The sequence below is a fragment of the Hyperoodon ampullatus genome (assembly GCF_949752795.1).
Source record: "Hyperoodon ampullatus genome assembly, chromosome: 1".
Taxonomy (NCBI): Eukaryota; Metazoa; Chordata; class Mammalia; order Artiodactyla; family Ziphiidae; genus Hyperoodon; species Hyperoodon ampullatus.
The window spans coordinates 158346307-158360044 of NC_136914.1; the positions used below are offsets into that span (position 1 = coordinate 158346307).

Here is a 13738-nt window from a genome sequence, read left to right on the forward strand (position 1 = left end):
AATATAACAGAATAGTACAACAAATAGCAGAGTAAGACTGAATTCTATACCTCAAGGGTAGGATACTGATGGATATAAAATGTGTCAATTAAGAACCCTTAAGTTTATTCTTTTTTTTTTTTTTTTTTTTTTTTTTTTTTTTTTTTTGCGGTACGCGGGCCTCTCACTGTTGTGGCCTCTCCCGTTGCGGAGCACAGGCTCTGGATGCGCAGGCTCAGCGGCCATGGCTCACGGGCCCAGCCGCTCCGCGGCATATGGGATCCTCCCAGACCGGGGCACGAACCCGTATCCCCTGCATCAGCAGGCGGACTCTCAACCACTGCGCCACCAGGGAGGCCCCTTAAGTTTATTCTTAACAAGCCTCAGAAACTTTGGTGTGTTCCTGATGGGAACTGGTTAGATATTTATAGCTCCAGGCAGCTCACATACAAGGCGTATTTACGCTGATGGAAATTTCTTCAGACACTATGGCCATGAACTAAAGCTGAGGCCACTCCAGTCTTGGCTGATAAAGGGCCCCTTAGGATGGCTATGAGAGTCTTTATGATCCAGACTGGGGTTGCTGGTGGTCTTCAATCCAAATTTATCTTTCCCTTCCCATAAGCAAAAGCACTTTGGGGTTAAGAATCATGAAATTGAAAGGAAATGTAAAATTGATGTCATAATTCCAATAAAAAGACCCAAACCAACCTGAGAATCACCTATGAAATAATATGGAAAAGGAACTAAACATGCAGCATTCAGTGGGCAAATGTAGAGATGCTTGTTGGCTATTTTACTATTAATAAACTGACACGTTAAGTACCCAAATAGGCTGAAAGCAATTTGAGAAAGCTGTACTCTAACAGCTGGTGACGGGCTGGATGACACTCCCTGATAGTTGGCTGCTATCGATGTCCCCTGTGACTGCTACCATTGCCACTGGCCACATGCATGTGTCTCCTAAAAACTTCCCACTGACCCTTACAAAACCACTGCAGAAATGATGAAATAGGATTCCATGATAGGCAACAATGATCAATTTTTACCAAATATCAGAACTTTGCTAAAGCAGGGAGCTTCAAAAGATTAAAAGTGTCTGGTGTCCTGGTGATGAACTTTTTCCTCAATATTCAGGGATTCTAGTCTATGATTATTATCCCTTATTTTCTTATTGACCAAATGCCTCATAAAATTGAGTTAATACTTGCTGCTTCCAAAATGTCTTGGATTATAGACCTAGTGACAAGTTTCATTACTATCAAATTAAGTCAGAAATTCAAAAATGACACTTCCAATTTACAGTAAATGCTCCTATAATAATAAGCAAAATGTAAAGAACAAGAAAATTACTCTTGATCTCACTTTCTCAAATCAATCTTAAACGTTGATAAGAGAATGTAGGAAAGAAAACTTTAGTGCCTTTATTTTAAATTTACTTAAATCTTGCTCTTTTTTCTAGAAGTTTGTAATGTAACATACATTATAAGGAAAATCTATGATAAAAAACTAATGAATTCTATCATGTACCTATCTTACATCAAGGACAGAACTTTACAATTAAACCACTTATATTCAAATGCTTAAATTGTTGTATATACAATTCTTAAAGAGCATCTATTCCAGTCAGGAGTATATTTAAGCAAGTTGGTGAATTCAGGAGCTTGGGTTGGGGGAGAAGGGGAAGGGGCTGGTTCAGAACAAAAAATGCAAGCTGCACAGCATTATAATTACACTTCAGGAAGAAAAAAGAATCAGAAATTTTATTAGCATGCAGACACTGAAAAGTGCTTGAAAATCTTGAAGAGACTAATTGAGTATGATAACCCAATGGATTTTTAAGGAAAATAATCTTTCATTCATTTAATGTAATTTGCACCATTTTTTTCCCTTGAGGCTTACACTGTGCAATGTCTCAGAAGTCTAAGCTTTTACATTTTATCTGACTCAAGTGGAGGTCACAGATGTCAATATGTCAACTGCCATAACTTTTACTCTTTAAATTTTCAATTATATACTTCAATAAAAAAATTTTTAAAAAGAAAAAAAATAAATTTTCAATGATTCTGAAATTCATCCCATTGCCCTAATTTCTTGATCCAAATGCATCATGCTCCCTATGAGCAGAAACAGTAATTAAAAATTTAAATGAGTTTAATTCAGTCATTCTAAGTTCCTAAATCTATGAGTGAGGAATAAAGTCTTTTAGAAATACTCTAGAGTCATACTGCCACCTAATTTTTCTACAGAATCTTCCAGCCTAATGAAGACATTAATACTTTTGGTGTTTCTATTCTCACACCAGCCCTGTAGGTGAAGAGAGCAGGAATTACTCTCCTTCTGTTACGAACTGGTTTGCTAAGACTTGCTCTCAATCATTGAGCTACTTCAGCACTGTGCTAGAACCAGAACTCAGGCTTTCTAGTATCACAAAATGTTCACCAAAAGAAGGAAGCTAATGTATGGTTTGATTTCCAAGTGACCTAAAAACTCTACCCCCAAATGTGGTGGTGGGGAGGAGGACTTGAGCACTTCTAAAATCTATTTAGCGAAAGTCATCAAAACCCCAATCTCAGGTGCTTTGGAATTCCTGACTTCACCTACACAGGAAAACAAAAGTTATTTTGTTATCTGATTTTTTAGAAAACATCTTGAAATCCAGAAAAGAAGAAGAAAAGCAACGGATACTTGAGGCAGAGAAAGGACAGCGGAGGCTCCAGGCTTTGTAGAGCACAGAGAATCAGCACCAGGTGACAATTCCTGCTGCTTGCTTCACATGCTCAGGAATGTGGAGGACTAGGCACCCCTGGGGTGAGTCTTCAGAACATTGGCAAGAAGTGACAACACTGCAGGAAGCCGTGCAGGTGGGAGGAGCAGACCACCTGAGATAATGCACGCTCACCCCTTGAAGGTAAACTTGTGGCTTGATGATCCAGGGGTTGTGAAAGAGGCTGTTCACTGCCTTGGTCAAGAGGAGTTGGGTGCAAGTGTTCGTCTTCACACCAGGAAGAAGGTAATAAGAGTCAACTTTGAACTGATGTCATTTTTAGCCCTAAAAATCTTTATAACTGTATATTAAACAATCACATAAAGTTGGTGGAGTTCAAAAAGAATGCTTTAGATACTTTACAAAAATTAGTTTCTAGTTCTTCTGGTTTCTCTTTTTTAATTTTAATTTCTATGTTCCTTAAAATTTATCACTGCTATCTTGTGTCCCAAGAACACACAAACATTATAAGTTAACATCCACATACATCCTCATATCAATTTTTTTAAGCACCAGAAAGGAGATGGTCCTTTTTCAAAAGATGATTTTAGTCATCAACACAGACAGAAAACTCAAAAAAACAGATTATATAAAAACTGATTATTATCAACCTGCTCTGTTTAGGTACACCTAGGTCTTATAGGACCAATTTTAAATCTTTTCCTATATTATTATGTTGTCCAATAGTTTAAAACACTCCAGAATTATGCATAAATTTATGATATGCATAAAGATCTCATTTAAATAAATAACACAATAGATCATGGATGTTTTAATTCAAGTGTAAGAACCTATGTCACATTTAGGTCACATTTAATTAGAATATACGTAAGACACCTCATGCAAAGATGGATAGGACTGAGATATCTGGGGCTGGAAAAAAAAGAGAAGAATATACATAAGATGCTTTCTGAAAAAAAATGGTAACTGTGGCCATTATTACCTAACCAAAATATTATAAGATGGGTGAGACCCAAAGTAGAGTCAAAAAGGCAATCCCATCCTGTTTCAAGACTTCATATTATTAACAGCCAGTTAAACTTCCAAATTAAATGAACATTGGTTCCTGGGGTTGAAACCACATATCGTTCAAAAACTAAGCCCTTAAGAAACTCCCTTAATATTAGGGTTAAAGCACTTCGACTATTGTGCTAAGGAAAGCAATCAACTGAGGCTTAACTAGCTCACCAAAGTTTACTGTCTGGTTCTGTGCTATAAGATACTAATTCTTTTCTTGGGATAAGGAATTCAACATGTGAAACATAAACCATGTCAAAACATTAATAATTGATATTTATAAATTGTTCCTTCTGAAATTATTATAAAGCATGCTGTAACTTCAAAAGAATATCTTTCATTCCTGAAAATATGCAATGATATGGTATATTACATGCCCCAAATTATTCTCTAATAGGAAAGTTATGAAAAAGATTATTATCTATAATAGTATCCCTTTTTGGCTGAGGAGATTTGTATGGGTACGGAGACTCAAGGAGGGGGGGAATCTGAATGAATTAAAATTACCAGAGAAAGTAAGGTGGGAAAAAGCAAATCTTGCCAGAGTTCAGGTTAGAATTTCATCTACCATGAAAGGCACCTTGTGCCTTACAGAATACGGTCAGTCCAAGGCCATGATTTGATACATGATCTGGCTATGGCAAATCCAGAGAATAACTCAGAGGTAAGCAAAAGCCACCACCAGCAGATTCACACTAATCTTGTAACAAGTCTGCTAATTTAAGCCAGTTCCACAGTGGGCCTGCCCTGCTATCCCTGCTGCTCCCCAGGCAGCTCTGAAAGCACTCATCTACTCAAGCTGTTCACTCAGCCAAGCAAGTTCCCAGGGGGTGAGTTCCTAAAGCACACAGCTCGCAACACAATTTTTAGCGGATATAATTTTTGCCTTATACCAAAACCTACTTTTAATCAAATGTTAATTTCCAGTTCTGTGGAAATTAACTATTTCAGGTATACCTCTTCTTAACATTTCTCTCCTCAAGAAAAAAGAAACTAGGGACTTCCCTGACTGTCCATTGGTTAAGACTCCACGCTTCCACTGCAGGGGGCACAGGTTTGATCCCTAGTCGGGGAACTAAGATCCCACATTCCTCGTGGCCCGGCCAAAAAATAAAAAACAGAGAAAAAAACCCAAAACAAACAACCCCCCCCCAAAACCTCTGTGCTTAAAAGAAAAAAGAAACCTATTTGATTTTCCATATCTCTGAGGCATGTTTTCCATTTTATTAAAATGTATGGTCTGGATAAAAAACTGTCTAAGTTAATTTGTTATGTAGCAGATACAGACAATTTGCTCTAATAACATTTCTGGGGGTCTCTGGACAGCTCTCCCACTTACCTGGCTCACTCCTGGCTGCCTCTCTCACTCTGACAGATAGTCCACGGATTCAGAGACTAAGGAGCTATACCAGACAACTCCATGGAACTCTTTCCCGTTCCTATGGTGTTCAGGACCAAGAGCCATTATATGAAACAGTCACTAAGCAAATATTTAATGTGCACTTATCATCTGCAAATCGTTTTGATAAAAGTTTTCGGGAACCTAGAAATCAGAGGGACCCCACAGAGGGTTCCGGCTCTCAAAGAACATAAACCTTCCCATCAGGAACTTGCCACAACTGCTTTTATGGTAAGGAAGGAAAAGAAAGAGATGATTAAAACACATAGGTTTACTATGGACTGGAGTTTTATATTCAAGACTGAACCTGAAATTACATCTTCAGTGGCAGCAATATTTTTACAGGTGTCAAATCCCATTTTGCCACTAATAAAATCCTCTTCCCCCTAACTATATTTAGTTTTGGGAGGCAAGATTTCAACTCAGTATATTTTGATTTTTCTTAAGAGAAATGGGTATGTATTGCAGGGTAAAGTACATGGTAAACTGGTTTTCTGAAAATAAGAGATACCCAGAGATGGATCCATGTACCAATGATAGTTTTAGTCTCTGAAGCACATTAAAGTTGATGTAGTTCCTGCAAATAAATTTAAATGAATTTCTCTGCAATCTCAACAGTGGCCTCTTTTAATAAGTCTTCTATGTATACATTCCTGGCATCAGGACAACAAAGTTTTATGGTGTTGACATATTAAGGGAACCTTTGATGGTTTATGTTCAGCACTTAAAAAAAAGAAGCATGCTGGCACTCTCAGATGAACACTGACAACTCAATAATCAGAACTGAACATGCTGCTACTTGAGGACTTACACTGGAGAGGAAAAATCCAATGGTTTTTTTTTTTTTTTCTTTTTTTTTTTTTGCGGTACGCGGGCCTCTCACTGCTGCGGCCTCTCCCGTTGTGGAGCACAGGCTCCGGACGCGCAGGCTCAGCGGCCATGGCTCACGGGCCCAGCCGCTCCGTGGCACGTGGGATCTTCCCGGACCGGGGCACGAACCCGTGTCCCCTGCATGGGCAGGCGGACTCTCAACCACTGCGCCACCAGGGAAGCCCTCAAATGGGTTTTTAAAAGAGTGAACTGAGATAATAAGAAACCCACTTATTTCGAAAATACTACCCACATATGTTAGGTAAATTCCAAGTTAAAAAAATATATTATAAGATAGAAAAGAAACTTGGGAAAATATCAGCTATCAGTCAAGTAGCTGATACTAAAGAACACACTTTAGAATAAGCAGCTTGTCCTACCATTGGACACGTCACATTTTACTAACATGGATTTCATCTGGTAGTTCAGGAACAATTACATATACTTTCAAATTTCAGTGTTCCTAATTCTTGTGAAAACTATGTCTATAAATCACGAGTTTACATGATACACTTAAAGGAGTATCAGATACTGAAGAATAAGAGTATTTCAACAAGATTATTTCTGTATCAGGTGAGGTCAACTATGTATCTATCTACAGTTAGAGCCTACATAACTCTTTCATTTGACATTTAAAATGCTAGGAAAAGGACTTCCTTGGTGGTGCAGTAGTTAAGAATCCGCCTGCCAATGCAGGGGACACAGGTTCGATCCCTGTTCTGGGAAGATCCCACATGCCGCGGAGCAACTAAGCCCATACGCCACAACTACTGAAGTGCACGTGCCGTAGAACCCGTGCTCCGCAACAAGAGAAGCCACTGCAGTGAGAAGCCCGCGCACCGCAACAAAGAGTAGCCCACGCTCGCTGCACTAGAGAAAGCTGCACACAGCAATGAAGACCCAACATAGCCAAATAAATAAATAAATAATTTTTTAAATGCTAGGGAATATTACTTTAAGGAATAAGTGAAAAATTTTACTCTTTTATCCTTGCATCTTTCTAGTGAAATCTAACCCTATCTTTTCTTTATTTCTGTTTTTTTCTTTTTAACACCTAATGGTAGAAAGTTTTCAGTTGAAATTAATTAAAAAGACAAGTCTTGTCAGCCTTGTAATGCAGCATGCGTCAGAGGATCACATTTCCAATGACGTTTTCTTCATCCAAAACTACACTGGTAGAAAGAACAGGAGTTATATAGACAATTGCTCTAAGTTGACATAGCAGATCTTCTACCAACTACTTTTGTGAACTTGGACAAGACACTGAATATCCCTGATGTCTCTTCAAATGAAAAATGAAATATTATTTATAGCTTATTATAATAAATAACACTCTACCTCCTAATGCTATTGTAGTGATGAAAATAGATAATATATGTAAAATACCCAAGCACTGTGAGGGCTAAATAATAATTTGCTTTTATAAGCATCTGACGCCAATTAAAAATAACTTGCTAAGTTAATCAAAATCCTTCTCAGAGGAACATTACAAACTGGTCAACAGTTGAAGGAAATTTAATCACAAAGATCAAAGAGCTCAGAGTTGGAAGGGGCCTCAAAATTTCAAGCCAAACCTTCTACCTGACTCAGTATTAAAGTGTTTTCATCTAACAGAGATCCAAGGAGCCTATCAATTTGCCAAAGCTTCCCAACTAGTTAGTGGAAGAACAAGGAGAAGCAGAATGTAAGGCTTCTAAGGTTACTGATGCTGCAGTTCTCTTTTTCAAAATCCATTTTCATTATTAATAGTGAATAAGAGTATAAAATTATTTTAATTGCACTCCAATTAAACAGATTTTAAAAGATTTACCCTTATTATATTTTTTCTTTCAGCAAAACGAAACGGCATCTCATATATTTGGTGACAATAGTTATAGAAAAGTGGTTTGCATGAGAACTTAAATTTTTAAATCAGGCAGGAGTAGACAGGACTTATGACTGTTTACTTGTGTCACACAGTTTCCCTACCTTGATTGCAGGTTTTGCCGGCATATCCAGGATGACACTTGCACTTGTTTGGTCCGATGCATTCACCGTGTTTGCACTGTGGCTGACACACAGCTGTGAAAAAAGGATATCATGCATTATTTCTAGGTCAGCAGCATGTCAACCAAGTAGAATCTACGTCATGTACTAGTTTGATAATAAAAGAAAAAACTAAGAACTTACAATAGAGTAATAGAAATATACAAGATCATTGTGTCCTGGAGAAGTAAACATTGTCTAGACTACAGACTCCCACACATGTGTTGTGTGTGTGTGGGGGGGGTATTGCTTGGGGCTGAAAATTTTGCTAAACTTGAGGACAATACTCAAATAGCCAAATAGAAGAAAAATTGGAAAACTATGCATAAACACAACTGATGTTTGTCAATAGTTATCATATTATAACCACCTGCACCCATACTTCCAAAATCATTTTCTCAAATATGCTTCAATACATAGCTCTTAATCCAAAGATATCGGTTAAGTATGAACTCCAAATAAATTTCCAATTAAATAATATTTTATTGGAAATGGTATTTCCAAGAATAAAATGGGTCAAAATGAATTAAAAACTAAAACTAAATATTTTTGAAACCTCAACTTAAGAATACTTCTGTCATTTTGCCCATTCTTAACCTTAAGTTGCATCATAATTGCTCATCAATCTATAATACACTTTCTACAGCCTATCACAGAAAATAGAAAGTTCTATTTTACATTTTCAGTCTTCCATCAGCTGAATTTGTCTTCCTTCAAGACCCCAAAATGCTATAAATCATCATCACTCAAATCTTTTCACAGTCTTCAATTCCTACCAAGATACTGGTTAGAATTTATTCTGTTTATACAGTGATTCTCAGCAGGGGGTATTTTTGCTGCCTATGGGGCATTTAGCACAAATGGAGACATTTTTTATTGTCACACTGGGAAGAGGGTGCTACTGGCATCTAGTGGGTACAATACTGGGATGCTGCTAAACATCCTACAATGCTCAGATAACCCCTGACAAAAACAAATTATCCAGCCCAAAACGTGATGGTGCCAGATTGAGAAATCGCTCTATACCAAATATACGTATCATGTTACACCAGATACTAAAATAGATGAAAAATAATTGTATAGTGTGGTCATTGGTCTCAAAGAGCTTACAATCTAGACGAAGAGACAAAACAATCATGTTTTAAATTCAAGGCAATATTTATGAGCAAAATTGGTGGCACATATGAAATTTGTGAAGAAATCATCACACAAGCATATCCATATAGAGTTGCACAGAAAACCTCGAAGAAGAGATCTTGAGTTGGATCTTGAAGCCAGGGTAGACAGAGAAGAGAGCGGACCATCCAAGGTATGGAAAACTGTAGAGCCAAATAGGCCATCATTTATTTAGAGGACACTGAGGAGGCCTGTCAAGCTAAAGAGATGGGTAAATGCTGGGGGAAGAGTAAGAGGTGGACAATCATAGGTGAGTGGTACCGGACAATGATGTCCCCTAAATTTCAGATTGAGGATTATATACTTTATCTATAAATGAAAACTTCATCATCATCAGGAGGATTACCTGATAAAATAAAAACTCTGGGAACATGAGCATGGTGATGATACGTAGGATAGACTGGAGTCTAACTGACATGCAGAAGGCATGATTTGTTCTTGGGACAGAAAGGGATGGGCTTCAGTAACCCCTGAGTGAAGAGCAGACAGGTCTTGAGGACCAAGTGGAGTGGGGTCAACAGTGACCCTGTGTTCTCCAGTCCCTGACACGTGCTCCCTCTCACATTAGCCCATGCTTTTCTCCATTCTGGGAGATGCTCCCATTTTCGGACAATTCTCAAACATTCCCTTCAAAACTCTAACTCTCCTGTGAAGCTGATGTGCATGTTATTTTTGGTGTTTTCTACATTTCCTCATTCAACTCTCACCAACCCTTCCCTCGCCTGGCACTCCACAGGCTTATTTGCCAGTCTTACTTTCAGGCCTTTCCTGCCTGTATATTTGTCACCCCAACTGGACCCTATACCATGATTAATCCTTACTGCTGCCCGGTAGGTATTTAATGCAAAAGTTTGCAGACAGAAAGGGTGAGCAGAGTGTAAATGGTAGAGAAATGCAATGGGGAAATCCATAAAAAATCTGATTTTAGATATGGCATGACATTCAACAGGAAACAATTCTGTTCAGATCTGTGAGAAGAAATGCACTACCTAGGAAGGCCTTCCAGTATTATGCTTCAGTCAACTATATACCCGGTAGATGGTTTATATGCAGTTTTAAAAACAAGTCCCAGAAATAAGCCACCTTTTATGTAATTTCCAGGCCCTATCACCAAGAAATGCAAGGTAGAAAGAAATTTCTTTAATCTTAAAAAAGATGTTCCATAAATTTTAACAATTATATATGAATACAACCGGAATGAATCAAGTTATCACAGAGGCATCCAAACTGCCATATTTAAAAAGAAAAAGTAGTATATCAACTACACTTGAATAAAATAAATTTTTAAAAAAGAAAATGAAAAAAAAGAAAAAGTAAACACCTCAAAATAATTAAATGCAAGTCTAGGTAATAACCTCCCCAAATAACTGGAATTTGAAAACATCTCAAAAACATGAAAAAGAAGTTTAGAAAGTACCACTAAAAATCATGAAAAAGTTTATTTATGAAACAAATATGAGGCGCTCAGGCTGTGTTGTCTTTTGACCCACTGACCAGCTTAAAGATCATCCATTTATAGTACTTTCAGGTGCTTTTCAGGAACAAAGGTTTTTATTGTCACCCTCCCTTTCTCATTGTTTGTTCTCAGTGGAGTGCTCCAATCTGGGGCACATCAAATGCCCTCATTCCAAGAGACCCAGGCTGTTAATGTTTCTTATATGTTTAGGGAGCCAGTATTTTCAAACAAACTGCTGTTTGCACATCTACCCAACAGACTATTCACTGAAGTAACCAACGACCTATATATTAGCCAACAGGTATTAAATGGAATAGGATACTCACAATGCTGATGTAACCAATTTTTTTCTCTTACAAAAAGAATACCCTTTGAAAACGGTGGCACAAAAGACTATCTCCTATTATCTTGCGGGCATTAGGTCTGCAATGTGATGTTCAGTCCAATAAACATGAACTGAATATTTAATACATGCAATTATTCTGCTAGGCAAGTGAGGGTGATGAAGGAATCACAGAGGATTTGAAAATTAACTGTGAAACTTTAATACACTGGCTGAAAGCTAACAAGGGCTATGATAGAGAGATGAGATAAAAGAAGGGGGGAGGGGCAGATCATAACTGTGACTGAGGTCAAAAAGAGTCTTGTACCAAAATGTTCATTGCAGTTCTATTTACAATAGCCAGGACATGGAAGCGACCTAAGTGTCTGTCGACAGATGAATGGATAAAGATGTGGCTCATATACACAATGGAATATTCCTCAGCCATAAAAAGAAATGAAATTGAGTTATTTGTAGTGAGGTGGATGGACCTAGAGTCTGTCACACAGAGTGAAGTAAGTCAGAAAAAGAAAAACAAATACCGTATGCTAACACATATATATGGAATCTAAGAAAAAAAAAAAGGTCATGAAGAACCTTGGGGTAAGACGGGAATAAACACACAGACCTACTAGAGAATGGACTTGAGGATATGGGGAGGGGGAAGGGTAAGCTGTGACAAAGTGAGAGAGTGGCATGGACATATATGCACTACCAAATGTAAAACAGATAGCTAGTGGGAAGCAGCTGCATAGCACAGGGAGATCAGCTCGGTGGTTTGTGACCACCTAGAGGGGTGGGATAGGGAGGGTGGGAGGGAGGGAGATGCAAGAGGGAAGAGATATGGGAACATATGTATAACTGATTCACTTTGTTATAAAGCAGAAACTAACACACCATTGTAAAGCAATTATACTCCAATAAAGATGTTAAAAAAAAAAAAGGAAATGTGATCTGAGCCTTAGAGGTAAGAGGCAGAGATAGTTGGGATGGGAGACAAAGCCTTTCAAACTATGAGCAAAGGATGGGGGAAGGACAATGAAGGGAGTTCTCAGGCAGCACCATGGCTCTGGTGGAGCTACCGTACAAAGTGCTTAGAACAGCGATGGGAGCAAAAGACAGGGCTAAGGCAGGTCATAAAAGGCACTGGTGGCAGAAACTGCTGGGTGCTTACTAGTACTATTTTTCCCTTCTTCTTGAAAACAGAATGGCTTTTTTTTTTTTTTTTTTTTTGGAGAGAATAATGAGTCAGCAGTGGAAAATTACATTCCCTATCCTCCCTGACATATTTGGGTAGCCAAGCGACTAAATTCTGGTCAATTGTATGTAATCAGAAGTTATTGGGTGGGGCTTTTGGAACTTAAAAGCTACTTAAAAAGGTGAGTCTGTCATACAGAGTGAAGTAAGCCAGAAAGAGAAAAACAAATACCATATGCTAACACACATATGTGGAATCTTAAAAAAAAATGGTCATGGAGGAGAACTTTGGGGCAGGACAGACGCAGACGTACAGAATGGACTTGAGGACGTGGGGAGGGGGAAGGGTAAGCTGGGACAAAGTGAGAGAGTGGCATGGACTAATATACACTACCAAACGTAAAATAGAGAGTGGCATGGACTAATATACACTACCAAACGTAAAATAGATAGCTAGTGGGAAGCAGCTGCATAGCATAGGGAGATCAGCTCGGTGCTTTGTGACCACCTAGAGGGGTGGGATAGGGAGGGTGGGAGAGAGACGCAAGAGGGAGGAGATATGGGGATATATGTAAATGTATAGCTGATTCACTATGTTATAAAGCAGAAACTAACACACCATTGTAAAGCAATTATACTCCAATAAATATGTTAAAAAAAAAAGTGGCTGGGCTTCCCTGGTGGCGCAGTGGTTGAGGGTCCGCCTGCCGATGCAGGGGACACGGGTTCGTGCCCCGGTCCAGGAAGATCCCACATGCTGCGGAGCGGCTGGGCCCGTGAGCCATGGCCGCTGAGCCTGCGCGTCTGGAGCCTGTGCTCCGCGGTGGGAGAGGCCACAGCAGTGAGAGGCCCGTGTACTGCAAAAAAAAAAAAAAAAAGTGGCTGACAGGTGGCTCCTCTATCTTCCCTGGAATATGGAAGTCATGGCTGAACTACAGCAGCTACTTTGTGATCATGAGGTGAATCTTGAAATGGAAAAGAGGCAAAGCTGGAAGTCACAGTATTAACCCTAAATGGCCATCCAAGTAATTTAGGACACTGGTCTTTGTGTCAGTGTTACTTGTAGCCGAACACAATTACAATACAGTTACAATTACAATTCCTAACTATCCTTGAGCACAAGGCTGAGGAATCTGGACTTAATCTGTGTTTACCGTCAAGCCAACAATTGCTTTCTTTGGATACACACTTAGGACAGAAATGTTATGATTAAATCTTAGTAAAGAAATATAATTTGTCAAAGTTATCTTATACCTATAATATCATATACTTTAGAAGTATCTAAAGAATTTCATTTCTACATCTAAAAATTAGATTAGAAAATACTTAGCCACCTTGAGACTAGAGGAAAATGATTCCCAACTTCATTTTCAGACCCACCTTTTGACAGACCCACCTTTTGACAACCCACTTCACTGTAATGTGAGTTCTCAGTGGCCAGCACACACCAACCTTCACAACCTGCTGTGAATAGCAGGTCAGGAAAGAAATAAAGTAAGTGGACTATCTTTAGTAGTCTATTTTAGAATG

The 13738-nt window shown here is 38.6% G+C and overlaps 1 protein-coding gene across 1 annotated transcript in view; it reads right to left on the bottom strand.

Annotated features, from left to right (window-relative positions):
- NPNT (nephronectin) overlaps positions 1–13738 on the bottom strand; it is a gene marked incomplete at its 3' end in the record, with an annotated part of 74763 nt that overhangs the window by 33864 nt on the left and 27161 nt on the right. Inside the window, exons 4-5 of the mRNA XM_079707566.1 lie at positions 8001–8093; positions 2882–2974 (exon numbers count right to left, since the gene is read on the bottom strand). Coding sequence (XP_079563692.1) covers positions 2882–2974; positions 8001–8093 — 186 coding nt within the window. The remainder of the gene's footprint in view (positions 1–2881; positions 2975–8000; positions 8094–13738) is intronic.